General features: G+C 37.1%; 1 protein-coding gene across 1 annotated transcript in view; it reads right to left on the reverse strand.

Annotated features, from left to right (window-relative positions):
* Positions 1–3,382: 3,382 nt before the first annotated feature.
* Positions 3,383–16,355, reverse strand: part of LOC141298295 (integrin alpha-X) — a 17,855-nt gene continuing 4,882 nt past the window's right edge. The window contains exons 12-29 of the mRNA XM_073828802.1: positions 14,567–14,703; positions 12,884–13,030; positions 12,563–12,763; positions 12,298–12,431; positions 11,985–12,127; positions 11,753–11,901; positions 9,174–9,305; positions 9,003–9,073; positions 8,775–8,916; positions 8,496–8,597; positions 7,684–7,763; positions 7,517–7,603; positions 7,358–7,436; positions 7,160–7,255; positions 4,083–4,163; positions 3,849–3,959; positions 3,660–3,770; positions 3,383–3,526 (exon numbers count right to left, since the gene is read on the reverse strand). Coding sequence (XP_073684903.1) covers positions 3,383–3,526; positions 3,660–3,770; positions 3,849–3,959; positions 4,083–4,163; positions 7,160–7,255; positions 7,358–7,436; positions 7,517–7,603; positions 7,684–7,763; positions 8,496–8,597; positions 8,775–8,916; positions 9,003–9,073; positions 9,174–9,305; positions 11,753–11,901; positions 11,985–12,127; positions 12,298–12,431; positions 12,563–12,763; positions 12,884–13,030; positions 14,567–14,703 — 2,147 coding nt within the window. The remainder of the gene's footprint in view (positions 3,527–3,659; positions 3,771–3,848; positions 3,960–4,082; positions 4,164–7,159; positions 7,256–7,357; positions 7,437–7,516; positions 7,604–7,683; positions 7,764–8,495; positions 8,598–8,774; positions 8,917–9,002; positions 9,074–9,173; positions 9,306–11,752; positions 11,902–11,984; positions 12,128–12,297; positions 12,432–12,562; positions 12,764–12,883; positions 13,031–14,566; positions 14,704–16,355) is intronic.

The raw sequence follows: 16,355 nt of genomic DNA on the forward strand, positions 1-16,355 counted from the left end.
CACACCTGTTTCACATTTACCCACATGCATTTAAGCCACTCACACACACAGCTCTTGGCGAAGTCTTATTGTTCCGTATGGTCTTTATTCTGAGCGTTTCTTTCCGTGTTTGTTTTCCCTTGTGTTTGATTCCTGGACTCCTCCCCGTGTTTTGATTCTCGCTGCCAGCCCCGACCTTCTGCCTGTGTTTGACTACTCTTTGGATTATCCTCGTTGTTGTTGTTTGCCGGTGATTGACCCTGTCTGTTTACCACGCCTTCTAATAAAGCCTGCACTTGGATCCGAACGTCTGTCTCCCAGACCTCCTTCATTACAGCTATAATAGGTTGTGTATTTGTCTATAGCTCTGTATCATGCTTGAAATATTCGGTCTCTATTTGCACTTTGAATATTTAGAGAGTAGCCTACTTTGATTATGGCTCCATTGTCTGCACTTAATACGAATAAGAAATGTCGTTTATTTTTTTGTTATTTATACTGTAGATTGTTTAAAAATGCAGTGGTTGCCTCTAATTTAAATGGCTGTAACTATAATAGAGAACATTGTTCATGTACTCATATTTTCATTCATTCTTGTCCCATGCTTAAGGCGTAAAATAAATTATTTAAAAAATAAACAGAATCAGCCCATTTGCTTGCAAAACATCGGCAACAGAATTGGCCATAAAAAAATCAAGATCGGTGAAATGTCGGGACGAGTGCTGGCTGTTCTGCTCAATTGGCAGTTGTGGTGCTCCTTAATATTCAATGGGTGCTCCTAAAAAATTCTCAGTGCTACCAAGTAAAAAAGTTAATTTCGTGCCCTGCTACCACAGACCTATTGTATTTATTTTAGTAAATTGTTTTAATTTTTAAGGCCAAATCTGTAATCTGTTTTTGTTAATAAACTATACTTTAAAATGTAATTTAATGAACCCTTTAATTTTTGTGACTTCAGTCATTGTTGGGATACTATTTTAAAGCTGGCAACATCAACAGCTTATATCGAAATATATATCGTTATCGTTCAATATGGGGGAAAAAATCATCGAGATTACATTTTTGCCATATCGCCCAGCCCTACTTAAAAGGCCCGTTTGTCTTTTAAAGGCCCAGGTATACTTAAAACGAAATCAAAGAATGAACTGGTGTGACATCATTTCACGAGTTCCCTCTTACAGATAATAAACTGAGCGAAAGGTTGTGTGTGTTTGGCGTGCTGTCAGGGAGAGGGCCTCGAGCTCGGTGGTAATTCCAGAGCCCGGGGGAGGGGTCCGAGCTCATGACTGGCCCGGACCCTATAAGCGCTCCCCCTATGGGCTGAAGGTGAGGAGTCGGGGTGGAGGAGGGGCTTTGACGAGACAAGAGATGATGAAGGTAGGATTGTTGTGTTACTTATAGGGATTTTTCCCGGCGTTGATTGGATAGAGAGAGTGATTGCTAAGGGTGAATTGGCCGTGTTAATTATCTGTGCGAGCTCCTCCCGAAATTTGTTAATAAAACATCACTTCAAACAAAATCAGACAAAAACAAAGCTTGTTTGTTTCAGGAGTTTGAAACAGCTTGCCAAGAGTAAAGATTTTCAGAAAAGCTCTCCATAATAGGTGGCTCCGCCCCTTTTGATGTGGAAATATTCATTTCCTGTCGAGTCCTTGTTAAGATCAGAGGAATAAACACTAGAGAGCTGCTTTATATTAGAAACTGATATGAATTTACTGGAATGCAACATTCACATTGTTTTTCAGGTTTAATCAGAGTTAGCTTTATTCGCCAAATGTGTGCAAACACAATGAATTCGTTGTGTATTTTTAAGGAGCTTTTGGTACATACATGCAAACATACATACACACACACACACACACACATATATATATATATATATATATATATATATATATATATATAATTGGTTCACTATGCATATAACATGGCTAACATCACCTTTTTGCCTCATATAAACATTGACATTTATTTCTTATCGTTTTGTTTTTGTAGATTCATGCATGTATATATGAATGCTCACTGTGTCAACTGAGGAAATGTATATCTTTCTGTGTTACAGAAATACACACAACGCAGAAAACATCTATCCGGTGATTTGTGTGCTATCAAAAAAAGGAGCATAATACTTATACTTCTCAGAATTTCTTTCTTTTCCCTAGTCAATTACTTACATAATTGACTAAGGAAAAGAAAAATTCTGAGAAAAAGAAAAAAAATGTGAGATAAACTTTAAACTGTAAGAACATAATAATAATAAAAAACTTAATTGCAACGTAAGTTGCGCTTACTTTTTATGTTTTATTCTTTGGCAGGAAAAAAATATGAGGTATAAATGCAGAATTCCAAAAAAAATCCAAATTGGGAGATAAATTATGTTAAACAACAAATCAGAATGGAGATAAAGTCGCAATTACCCTTTTATTTTCCATATGAATAGTTTCTCTATTTCCATTTGTGTTTAAATAATCAAATTACATGTCAGTTTAAGATTAGTTTTTTTTTTACTTTAGTTGAATGTGATATTTTGAAATCTCTACTGATACCATTTACCATATCAAGAGGAAGTGAAAGTGCACAGTATGAAATAAAAACTCGAATAAAATAAAAATTTGCTCGAGGGCCGTCCTCGGACGATGGAGCTCTGCATGCCATGTTTAGGCTAGCGTCATAGAACGCACAGTAACTGGAAAATTTTGGTGTAGCCCTCGAGCGATCTCTCCCCCTGCTTCAGCATTAGGAGAAGGAATTCAGGACGAAGGAGGGGATCCATGAAAGGAAACACTACGGAAACAAAAGGACTGTGAAAATCGAGAAACAAAAAAAGGGGGGAAAACGCGGAGAAAACTGTCTTAGTCCGGCAATCTATCACAGTGCGTACAGGAACGGGCAAACAACAAAGGAGTAACATGCAAAGTCTTTAATAAATCCTTAGGCCGGGTAACAATCAGACAGAAAACGCAGGAGAACACACGCGCAACAAAAGAACACAGGTGTAACGTTGTTGCCGGACAAGGAAACACTAAAAACAAACAAACTAATAAAGGGACACTAATTACAAGGATAGGTGTGGCAAATGAAACTGATTGACAGGAATTCCAAACATGGGCATGGGAGAAACCAAAACATTCAGTCCAAAAAGGGGGGAAAACACAGGGGAAAACTAAGACAAACAGTCTAAGGGCGTGACAGCATTGTTGTATGAACATCTGTCACTTTTGATGGAAGAACTAGAAGTAAAAAACAAATAAAAGTAATTTTATTTCTACATTAAATTTCATTTAGATTTTCCACTTCATCAGCTTCTTGTGTTAGATTCTTTATTTGCTGCTTTGCCTTTCTTGTGAAAAAGCCAGACTATAGAGAAAAAGAAAAGAAAATATTTTACATTATGTTAATACTATTAGAGAATTATTAAAAGGCTGGCATATTGCACCTTATAGAGGGCAGCTGTGATGAGTGAGATGATCAGCAGTCCTCCAATAACTCCTACAATGACCTCCTTTAGGATGCTGGGTTCCTCATAGACCTCCACCTCAGTGTTGACCTTCACATGCACCAACAATAAAAATGTCATGCTATTAGAAGCAAAATCTCACAGATTTTGATGCATAGATAGTATAATGTTAGAGTCACTGGAGAATAATGATATGACATCTTTAGTGAATTATATGCATTACCTCACAAACTGGCACAAAGCTGAGGGAATCGGAGAAGTAAACATATTTGTCCTTATCATAATCCAGAGATGCTGCACTGACCAACTGAAAAGATGCAGACCTAGTCCCGATCTATGAAAAAAATTGTATAAATATTAGAATGGCAGAAATCTCTCATCTAATAAAAATTGACTCTGTAACTTCAGATACCTGCTCAATCCATCCAGAGCTCACATTGCCAGAGATATTATAGAACTTCCTTTCATTTCTCATTAGATTCACATCACACCTGAAGACTGCACATACCGCCACAGAGCAATTCTGACAGAAATACATATTGTATAACAATCAAAAAGTTTATTTATTTTGACACACTTTACATTTAAATCAGATTATTTATTCAAAATTAAGTATTTCATTAAAATGAAATCAAATGTAATTCACCAAGACATTTTTCTTTATGAGCACTTTCAGAAAAGCAGTGGAGGTGGGCCGCTCATCTCTTTCCCTGAAGCAATCTGGAATCTTTTACAAAGCAAAATAATTTTGGAACACTTACAAGGATAGTTAACCTCAAATATTCTTGCCTACATGTCATTCCAAGCTCACTAGGCTTACTTTCTTCCATAGAAGTAGAGGTCTGCATTCCCACTCATGGACCAGTGCTTTCTGCGTCTTGCATTTTATTGGCAAGGTTTCATAGGCGTGGGTGCTGATGGTGTTTTTTCTGTGGGCAACTGTTTATCAGTTTATCAGCGTTACTCCAGTGCGCAAAGCCACGTTTGGAGTGCCAAAATCTTCATAAGGTTATGCTGACTGATTTTTCGCAAACAGTGTGGTTGTTAACTCCTGACCGGTCTTTTTTCCCCTTTGCCAAAACAACTTATACTACTGTTTTGGCAATTAAAATAGTTCAGTTTTGTATGTAACGGCAAAGTGGTCATAATTTAGTTTCTTTTTCATTAAGTTAATTTAGAAAAAAAACATTTGGAGCTTTTTTGTTTGTTTAACGTAAGCTTTTTGCAGGGGCGGACTTTGCCATTAGGCAAAGGTAGGCAGTTGCCTTGGGCCCCGAGCTGCAAGGGGGCCCCCTCAAAACAATTTGGTCGATGTTTTTTCTTTTTTTTACTTTATGGCAAATGTCAAAAATTCTCTGAAAAGTCATCAGAATACTTTTATATAGAATATATCTTAGGGGCACTCAGGCGCGGGCACCCTCGAACACCACACTGTTGGACTATTCCATTATTTCACGTCACTGCGCATCTGCTGCAGAACAGCAGAAGTGATTGACAGACGGCGTGTGCACGGAGCTAAAATGAAGCGAAGCCAAAAACGAGGAAATGGGAGGAAAAAAAAATAGTAACACTACCAAAGCTAACAAAATTTTTTCTGATGTCACCGTCACCAGCTGACGACGGTAAAGCTAAAAAGCAGAAATAAGCTGATGTCGATTCTTGTGACACTAACGTTATACATCTAAACTTGGTCATAACGTTCATAATCGAAATCGATTTAATCGCACGATTATGCAATCGAAAAGAAATCGTTTGCGATAATGAGAGCTGTTTGCGTAGCTTCTCAGTGAAATACGCGCTGTGTAAAAAATGGTGCTACTTCTCAAAGCACATGAAAATAATAATATAATACCACCTTAAATAATATTTTTACTCCAAACTTACTTCATAATATCAGTCGAGTGTTTGAAATTAATCCTTCTGTGAAATGATGTGGCTTCTTACACAAAATAATGCACAGAACATAGTTCATAGAATTCTAAACAGTGATGAAGGCATTGCAGTATAAATGTACTTTATTATAATGAAAATTATAATAATACGAACTTCAGTAAACAATATATTGTCGTAGTCGTGTGTTCATTAGTCACGTTGAATCAATGAAAGCAGTTCAATCTTTATTTATTCAGCTGAAGCTGTTTTCTAGATTTCTCCTTCAGGTGATTTTGACGAGAGACAGAGCGCCCTCTGGCCTTTGGATGAAGATTTACTGCTGATCACACAGAAATGGAAATCACAGTCACCGTGCTTCACTAAAAGATATGCATGACAATCGCAGCTTCCGATTAATCACAATTGCTATTTCATTTATCATGCAGCCCTACTTGTGAATAGACAATAAATATTATTGCACAGGTAATATATGAAAATAAGATTTTACAGTTTTACAAGGAGGAACAAAAGATGTAGAGGGCCCCATGTCTGTGTTTGCCTTGGGCCCCAAAATGGCTAAATCCGCCCCTGGCTTTTTGTTTCTTAAAGTAATGACCAAGCGGCCGGCGGCTGACAGTGAGTTGACTTACTCCATGTTTGAATTTGCCTTCTCAATTCACGAATTGGCTAAATAAAATCTATAGATTTAAATAATATATATAAATAATAATGGTGACACTTTATTTTACGGTTTCTTAACTAGTTGCTTATTAGCATGCATATTACTAGAATATTAGCCATTTATTAGTACTAATTAAGCACATATTAATGCCTTATTCTACATCTCTAATCCTACCCAATACCTAAACCTAACTACTATCTTACTAACTATTAATAAGCAGCAAATTAGGAATTTATTGAGGGAAAAGTCATAGTTAATAAGTGTTCCCTATTCTAAAGTGTTACCATAATAATATATATAAATGTGCGCAATTAGGCGCATATCCAATCATTTGTGCGGAGAGTGGAAGCTAAAAGGCATTTTTAGGACATAGAGGCGCAAGCGCGATCAGTTTAATTATTTTTTTTCAGTAGAAACTATTTAACCGTTAATTTTTGTCAGACATGATAAATATATATGCAGAAAGCTTTAAATTAGTACTTAACAAAATATAACAAATCGAAAACAAAAACTCTTATGATGTAGCTAATCCGTAAAGATGCATTTCTCTCTAAAGGCCAGTCCAATGAGGAGATGGATGAGGAGGATCGTTAACTTCATCATCACTGACTCAGAAAACTGTTTATAAATAAATAATTAAAATATCTCCTTACTATTTCACAGTTATGGGATTCTAAGCGGGCAGCGGGTGAACAAAGCGTGAATATATAGCGGGAGTGGGTGGGTGCGGAATAAAACCTTGCAGGAGCGGGACTAGAAAAGCAGTCCCGCGCAGACCTCTACATGGAAGTAGAACAGGGGTGGTGAACTCTGGTCCTGGAGTCGCAGCTCTGCAGAGTTTAGCTGCAACCCTAATGAAAAACTCACCTGCCTGTAGCTTCCTACTAACCCTTCAGATCTTGTTTAGCTTGCTCAGGTGTGTTTGATTAAAGTTGAATCAAAACTCCGCAGGGCTGTGGCTCTCCAGGACAGACGTTTGCCACCCCTAAACTAGAAGGAAATTATTTTTAACAAAGTCCTCAGCCATAAAAGTATGGCCCAGACAATTTAAGTATTTACTGTGCAAATTTGGACTATTACAAATGTACTACAATAATGACACCATATAGACACTAAAGACATTTGGTTGTTGTATCTCCTCAATTTATGTGATTTGCACAAACTTTTACCTGCAAGTTTTTATTAGTCCAGATGTTTTCAGCTCCCAGTTTTACTGGTACTCTAATGAAAACTGTTAAATTTAGCTCTCTAAACTCATTCTTCACCTTAGAGACATAAACAGAAGGAGATTGATTGTTACCAACAACTGCTGTCATTTCAGTACTGACATGACATGAAATAAAGAAACACAGAAGAAGCACCTTTACCTCCAATATCTGTTTCACTGGTTTTTCCAGATTATTCTTCCTACTGGTGAAATTGATGTAAATGCTGGAATCTGCATGTCTTTAGGAGAAACACTCAGTGAGAAAAGCAAAATATCAAAAGGTACATATAATCATACTATAGCAAACAGAAGCACTGACCTCAACATGGTAACATAGACAGCATGTTTTACACTGATGTTTCTCATTTTTACCAGTTCACTGTTTTCAGAGTGATTCGTATTGCCACTGGAAATGACAGAACATTTTGGTTTGTGCTATTCTTCATGCTGATATAATTCATTTGATAGACATGATTGACACCATACCTGGTAACAGATGCACTGAATGTCACCTTTTGGTCAAAATGACTTTCTTTATTAATACTGTAAATAATGTCAAACACAGCCTAAAAGAAGGAGGTAAGATATAAAGGTAATTATAAAGCTTACAGGGGGTCATGAACAGCCTTTTAAAATAATTGTTACTGTTCTCTAAGGTTCCCTTATAATTCTATAAATCTATAGTTCTCAAGATTTTAACATCAAAAATCATAATTTAGATGTAATAGCCTATTTTCTGTTTTGACGCCCCGACACTTTACAATAAGGTCCATTAGTTAATGTTATTTAACAACATTAGTTAACATGAACTAAGAATGAACAATACTTCTACAGCATTTATCAATCTTAGGTAGTTCAGCCTTTACCTATGCATTATTATAAGTCGTGTTTGTTACCATTAGTTAATGCACTGTGAACTAACATGAACAAACAATGAACTACTGTATTTTTATTAACAAAGATTAATAAATAGTGTAACACTCTTTCCTAACATTTGAATCAGAAGGAAGGCAATGCAAAGACTTTTTTTGTTTTCAGAGCCATCTTTATCGTTTGGTTTCTGCTTAGACCTGTATTCGCCGCTCTCATTATTTACACTACATGCACAATCAATTTGTTTGATTTGCAACTGGTGGGTGTGGTCTTTCTAATATGTCATTGCAGATGCCTTCTGGCAACCCTTGAGTTAAGATCATGCATTATTAACAAAACTTTAATTTTGAACCCCAGATTTGGTCTCAGACATTTAGACCTCTCTGTATCTGTTTGTATGTCTGTTCACACAGATTTTGACTCACAGAAGTGTTTCCTGCGAATAGAGGTTTGTTGACCTGACAGGTGGTCTCCCCTGAAGATATTCCTCGCATGCCATCTGTAGAACGGCATTTCACTCTGCCCTGCTCAAACAGGAAAAAAAATTGTTTCTTGATTATATATACCAAAAAATCCTTTTCTAAGCACCACCATTCATTTTAAAAATATTTTTAATAAACTCTCTCCAGCTCTCCATAATGTTAAACAACGAGCTACACTTGCTGTACTCAACCCCACAGGCCACAAACATCATCCGGTCTTACCACTCGAGGCATAATTGTCCTGTAGGAAAGTCCATAGGGGTAACTGAGGACGAAGTGAGTGTTGTATGAGTTTTCTCCTCTGTTCTCTACAAATACTGTCACATTGATCTTCTGCATGATCCCAACCTCTATGTTAGCAGATCTGGATCAGAGAAACAAAAACGACACATGGTTAAATTTCACCAATTTTAGATCAAGACCATCCAACCAACTTCACCATTTACTTACCCAAAGCTAAAGTCCATTTTGAGGTTGTCAACACAAAGGTTGTCTGATCCACAGTTCATCTCATAATCTAACTGCAATATGATATATGTGAACACATTTTCTCATATACTGTACATTTGGTTGCAGCATTTCCACTTTGTGACAATTTAGGTGTAAATATAAGTCTCTTACCGCCCACAATGTAGTGTTCTTTATCCATGGTAAGAGAACAGGCTGTAAGTTCTCCAGACTTTGGGAGGGCAGACCCTCAAAAGTGTACATTAATTCATTAAGCAGTGGGTTGAGAAAATCCTCTGTACAAGCCTGGACAAGACAAGCAATTTAATGAATTAAAGGGGTCCTATTATGTTCTTTTACAAAGTCTATATTTTGTTTTGGGGTGCACAGGAGATACAAAACAAACAAAGTATTTAATAAAACGAAACCGGGAACAAAGAAAAACTACAACCACAACGTAACATTAAGACAGGACAAAGCAACTGGGGAAACAAATGACTTAAATAGGAGTGGCTAATTAACAAAGACAGGTGTAGGCAATGAAAGTAACAAGGGGGAAGTCCAAATATGGGCAAAACGTGGAACCAATACAAACAAAACAGCAGGGCAAGACAATGGGAAAAACCAACATATGAAGTCCAAGGAGGGGGAAAACACTAGGGAAACATCCAGAGAAGCATCCCAGAAACATCCCAGAAGTGACTGTCCATGCTACATCGCTAAAGTTATGTTGTGACATCATAGCATCTGGAAAACAAACGCTGTAGTCCTAGTTTTCTTTTTTTTTAATGAAATCTCACTTTGGAGTGGACTTTGAGATTTGTAACTATGTTTTATGCCCAAACATACACACCACACATTGGCTAAAATTAAAAAAAAAAAAAAAAAAAAAAACATTTAGAGGATTTTTAGATTTTACTTTTTTTTTTTAAAGTATTTATTGCTACTACCAACAGATACAACAGCACACTGCTGTGAGCATGCGCAATATGCTGCACCAGTAGGCATTAGGGGTGTAACGATACATGTTTTTGTGCTGAACCGTTCGGTATGAGGCTTTGAGTTCGGTATGCATTACAAACCAAATGATTTGTTGGACAAATCCTATTACATTTGGAAAATAAAAGAGCTGTGTCTGAAATATAATGTTCTCAGTGCCACTGCGCTCAACAAGGCTGCCCGAATGACCTAACAGGCAATGTGCTGTCTACCCCGTGATAACCTCTTTTTGCTGGGGTTCATCGAAAGACAATGATCTTGTATCAACAATAGCTAGATATATTGTCTAAAACATAAAATATTGGCACTATTTAGAGGATTTGGCATTTCCAATTAATGTAGACCTGTTACATTCTTATTTTTATTAGGCCTATAATTATTGTTATGAAGTAACGTTTATTAAATTAAAATTACCATTAATTTGCCCCGCAATAATTACCACATAACTGACTCGCTGCGAGGATAACAAAATATTACACAGGTCTATTATGCAATGAATTATAGACTTATAATCAAAATATTAACACTCATCTATAAAAATTATTGAAAAAATATTTGGTCCCACTTTATATTAGGTGGCCCTAACTATGTACTTACATTTGAATTAACAATTTGATACAATGCACTTGTGTACATACATGTAGGGAATAAATGAAAACAGTAAGCTAGGCTACTGTTATCAGCACGTTGAAGTAGATTTGTCTCTCGTCGTCTCTGAGAGAATAATCGGTGTCAGATGGCAAAAGCTCTGTCATTACTCCATCATTCTGTTTTTACTTTCACTTTATGCATAGTGAATTGACTGAGACATTCACCAGCATAACTCTTGCGCAAAATTTGCACATTGCTTGTGCGATATCCATTAGCTCGCCTTCATTGTTAAAACTGAAATATTTTCAACATTGCAACACAACCGAACCAAACTGTGCCACCACTGTGTCGAATCAAACCAAACCATGAATTTTGTGAACCGTTACACCCCTAGTAGGCATGCATAATTCCTTTAGCAGAACTAGACATGTGGAGCTGGGGAGGTGGAGGGTTTCACAGGATTTGGTATAGAAATATCTGCCACAAAAGGAGCAGGGGCACCTGAGGAGGCTAGGGGTCTCCCTAAAATATTGAATGGGGAAAATTGCAGTACAAAAATAAAACAATAGCATATAGACTATGAAGAAATGTTGTCCAACAGTTTCAGTGGGAGTCCACAACTCTCTCACCTCCCCTGAGCCCATTAAGTTTTAACAGACCCCCTAAAGCATGCAGTGAGTCTGCTGGGGGGTAATTGAGAATGAATGGGGGAAAGTCACGAGAGAGAGGAGGCTATGCCTCCATCACAATATGATTGGATATGATTGGTTCATGTAATAAATCCCTCCTCGTGTTTTCATGCTCGTTCCGTTTAAAAAAAGAAAGTAAACAACTCATTCACTTAGAAATAACCACATTGTTACATCAAAATAAGACTTAAAATGGCATCAAAACATGATTTGTGGGAGTTTTTAGTGAATAATCAGCTTGATGAAATTTAAAGTAAATCTCTATGTCTGTGACCAATATTTACCAAGCTTTAACTGATAGTCAAACATAGTTGGAAAATGCTAATAATAGAAAACAGAAATGTTTTTTTTCTTCTTTTTCTAATATTGAAAGTAAAAAAAAAGGGGAAAAAGAAAAAAAAATGGAGGACTTCCTTATTTCATCATTTCAGAACAGCACCGCACAGCACTGAAAAGGAGTGATATGTGACTTACCTCTGTGAGAAATGAATGGTCTTTGCACACTTCCTCTAGTGTAACAATTACAGCATCACTGAGAACATGACTTTTGGAGAAGAAGTATGCTCGGTGGTTGTACCGCTTGGCATCCAGCTTTAACGTATAGCTAATATTTGCAGCCAAATCTGGAAATGTCATTGAGTACTATTTTATGATATTTGCATTAAAACTTTTTAATAACAAAGTCTGTCATAAAATTTGGGGAAACCTGTTATAGCATGTTTGTATCCACTCATGTTGAAACACACTGTCACAGTGTTTTCCAGCAGCTTGGAGCAGTTTGTTTCACTGGTTGAGATTTTGGATGGACTGTGGCTTACTTTGACATCCACAGACACTGTGGGTCTAGATCTGTATGTTGTGAAAAAGTACACCTTATACACTTACAAAACATAAGGAATGACTAGATCAGATTGGGCTCTGTATATTACTGTCTGGGATGTTACTTGTAATTAATTAGTTAATTCTATTAGATAGAATGACTGTGTGAATATACTGAAGTCACAGGATGTATACTGTACCTGAGAAGCAAAACTGCTCCTTTTGATCCAACAGCGATATCTGGTAGACTATCTCCACTGTGATCCAGGGAGGACTGACTCAGAGCCTGTCCAAAAAACTGTAAACCTGAGCATACAGATGATCCAGCAATCCTCTAAAACCGCACACAGAGTAATAGAAAGGGGAAATTCATAAGAAACTTCAAAAAGTAGTAGTGTAAAGTAGCAGTCAACAAAAGGTCAAAAGTGCAGCTCAAGAAACAACGAAGTACTCAAATTGGCTGACCTGTGAATATGTGGGATTTATTTGATCTACTCCTCCATTGAAGATGTAGATGCTGCCCTGTCCGTCCTCCTCTAAAGGAGCTCCAATCAACACATCCTTGAAACCATCACCATTCAGATCTGCTGGACTGGACAGAGAAGAGCCAAACCGACCCCTCTGACCCGCCATTCCCACCAGCACCACAGAAAAAGTGAAGTATGGCTGCAAAAACAGAGAAAGCAAAAGGGTACATGAGTATCTTAAAACTTGTAAAAGACAAAATAAGTTCTAAAAGTATCTGGAATTTTGAAGTTAGAATGAATAATTGGTATTTTACCCTACCTGCCGAGAGTAAAAGTACACAAAAACTCTGCCTTCAGAATGAGAGTCCACATAGGTTGGTGCAGATATTAGAAGAAGATCTGTTTTTGCATCAGAGTTCAGATCAACCACACAGACCTCAGCTCCAAAGTACGATCCAATCTGAGGCTGAGAAAGGAAAAAAAATCTGTTCAAAATCAAATCTCCTGCCAACCAACATAGGCCTTTACTACTTGATTACTTGAGCTGGACACTATTGTTTTCTGTAGTTCCGATTTATTGCTTAAATCATCCTGGTTTCTGTAGAGCTGCTTATAGCTAAACTAAGATTATTTCATAATCAATGAACTTTACAGTTATTGAACTGAATCAACACTTTTCTATTTAGGTCAATTTATCAATTTATTTCTGGTCTGTATATATATATATATATATATATATATATATATATATATATACCGTAAATCCTCTAATATTGGCCTGTATTCCATTAGCGGCCGGGTCTCCAACATTGGCCGGTCTCGCTGTCATCTGAGGTAAATAATGGCCAGTCTCTAATAGTGGCCGGGGCTATTATAAGAAACAACGTTTGTCTGGGCAGCAGTGTATGTGAGCGGAGCGGTGTAATTTTGAATGGAGGGAGGAGCGGGTTTTTGAAAAGTCAGAGCGTCGTGGTTTTCACTCGCGCCAAGAACGCTTCACCTCCGCTCCATCATGAGTACAATTCATGCCAACGGTCCGTAATATAACTGCAATGTTACTGCATATTAAGCAGGAATTCATATGTTAAACATGTTTAGCTAGCTTGATAGAGATGGATTACTCAAATCAGAAAGAATGTAAAGGCTATGATGACTGCAGTAGACATGAGCGGTAAATTATAGTTCACTAGGAATTAGTTTGTTCCTTCTAGATAATGAAACGGGTACAACACTAATTCACACGCAATCGCTCTGTCAATAATGCATTAAAACAAATGTAATGGTATCTGATTTCGAATAAACAGACATCTTTAAGAAATGCAGCGATCCATAGGTAAAATAACTGACGAAAATGTATTTTTTTTATTTTCATTACAAACTTTGCACGGCATAAAGCAGCAGTTATACTCTTTTAATGCTGACAATGTTATTAGCTTGGTATGTGGTAGGAACAAAGTTTGCACACTAGTGTTCCTCTCCTGTTATTTTATTTTAGTATTTTTTTATTTTAATATGTGTTATGAACAGGACCGTTATTTCAAACATTATTTCTTTTTCTTTTTTTTGACGCGGAGCGGTGTTTCTAATATCAGTGAGCGAGGAGTGGAGTGGAGCAGGAGCGGGAAATTATGAACCCGGAGCGGAGTGATTATTAAATGCACCTAGTAATTCATAGGTTCAAATAGACACAAAATCTCATTTTTTATTTTTTTATTCTACTGGTAGTTCGTTTTGCTCAAATAGAAATTAAGGCCTGCCTCTAATTCTGGCCTCCTTCTAATAAAGGCCTGGACCGCGATGCGCTTGAGTAAAATAAAGGCCCGGGCCTGTATTAGAGGATTTACAGTATATATATATATATATATATACGGTATATATATATATATTTTCAAGTGGTTGTTTACGGTGTGCAACAGCAAAAAAAAAAAAAACATATGAAAACATTATATGTAGAAAATAACATATAACCTTTATTTGTATGTGGTGAAATATTTATATGTACCTTGGGTGAATCCACCAGCAAGTTAGTTGCATTACTTCCAATTATTGAAATGCTCACTTGTCCTTTATGCCTATATCTTGGTGCTCCCAAAATCACAAACTTTTTTTTTGATCGCGTTGCTATTGTTGTTGAATAACCTGAAAAACAAAACATTGATTAAAAAGAAATAATACACTCACAAAATATAATACAATCATCATTACTTACACTATAATAACCATTGGTCACATCCAGGGCCGGCGCCACGGGGGAGCGCACTATCCCGCCCCCTCAGAGCACCATTAATGTTAAAATGGATTTTAATGATAAAATGTACTATTTAGAAATCTCATTTGGGAAGTGTATTTTCTTCCTAGAGTGAATAATAAGCTAAAATAGCAATATTTTAGTTAAGGAGAGTCTGATAGGCAAGGTCGAATTTTGATTCGTCGTTTGATTAAGCGTCCTCCTCCCTAACCCTAACATCACGTAAAATTTCTTGCATTATGGAAAGTAGGGCTGCAACTAACGACTATTTTAATAGTCGACTAGTCACCGACTATTGAAACGATTAGTCGACTAATCGGATAATTATTCAATTTTTCTCAAATTTAGCATGAGATTGCTTTAATTATGTGGAAAATGATAGTAAACACAAGAAAGAAGGGGGTACTTCAATGAAAAATGCATATTTTATTGAACTTTGCTGCTGATAGGCCAATTCATATTAAAAGTAAATAAAAATGCCCTGTCTAAAACCAATTAGGCACAGTGCTCGGTAAGTATAGACACAAATGCATAAATTAAGAAACTCTATAATCTTTTTAAAGGACAGGCAGATTTGTTTTATAAGAAAAAATAAATTAAAATCAAGTTTTTCTTCCTGTAAACCAGGGGCAGGCACATCAGCAGCAATAAAACCGTAAACAAAAATGTATATCCAAAACAAAAAGTATTGGCTTCCATGTTATTTAAATCTTACCGAGGCGAGCCAAACTCCGTTTCATTCAACTGTCCGACGTGCTTTCTCTTTAAATGTCGGTGCATCACAGAGGTGCTGCCGTGATGCGCAAGGACTGCTTTACAAACCATGCAGGTAATATTTTTATTCGCCGTAGCAGGCTAAAATTCTCCCAAACTTTACGCCTGTTTTACACATACTCAATCTGCAGTGCGTCTACAGTCCGTGTGCGTTACGTATGCGGTGCAGAAGCAGCACGGACTCGTTTTCCTTTCACACAGAACGCATTTGCAGTCCGTGCATTGTGAACGTTCTAATCCGTTAACATGGGTGTGGAAAAAAATAAGCACTGCAGACGGAGTATGTGTGAAACGGGCGTGTTTTGGTACGCGCAGCTGCTGAGTTGGACGCCGCCATTTCTGTAGGTTAACGCTCAGCAGCAGCTAATGCGTATGTGCGACTCTCGGCAGAGAGATGCCTCACTCGGTCGGAAAAAACATGTCTGGCGACAACATCGACAATGAAATTCATTGTCGACTATTTCTATCATCGATTTTTGTCGACAACGTCGACGAATCGTTGCAGCCCTAATGGAAAGCAAACAGAAAGTTTGAAAAATAGGAAGTTCAGGCAAGAATGGAAGAGCAGAGTTACTGCTGAGGAAGTTTCACTCATCGAAGAAAAGATGCAGCTTTACTTGAGGCTAATGGTATTAAATACCGTGTTTTAAAGGGTTTGATGATTAGCCGCAGTTGTCAGTGCTGTCAGATTGTTTTAATACTCCGTTAAATAAACATGTAGGATACGTAGCAGCAGTGGTGTAACGTTAGTGGTGGCAGGTGTAGCTAT

Source organism: Garra rufa, chromosome 22, assembly GCF_049309525.1.
Source record: "Garra rufa chromosome 22, GarRuf1.0, whole genome shotgun sequence".
Taxonomy (NCBI): Eukaryota; Metazoa; Chordata; class Actinopteri; order Cypriniformes; family Cyprinidae; genus Garra; species Garra rufa.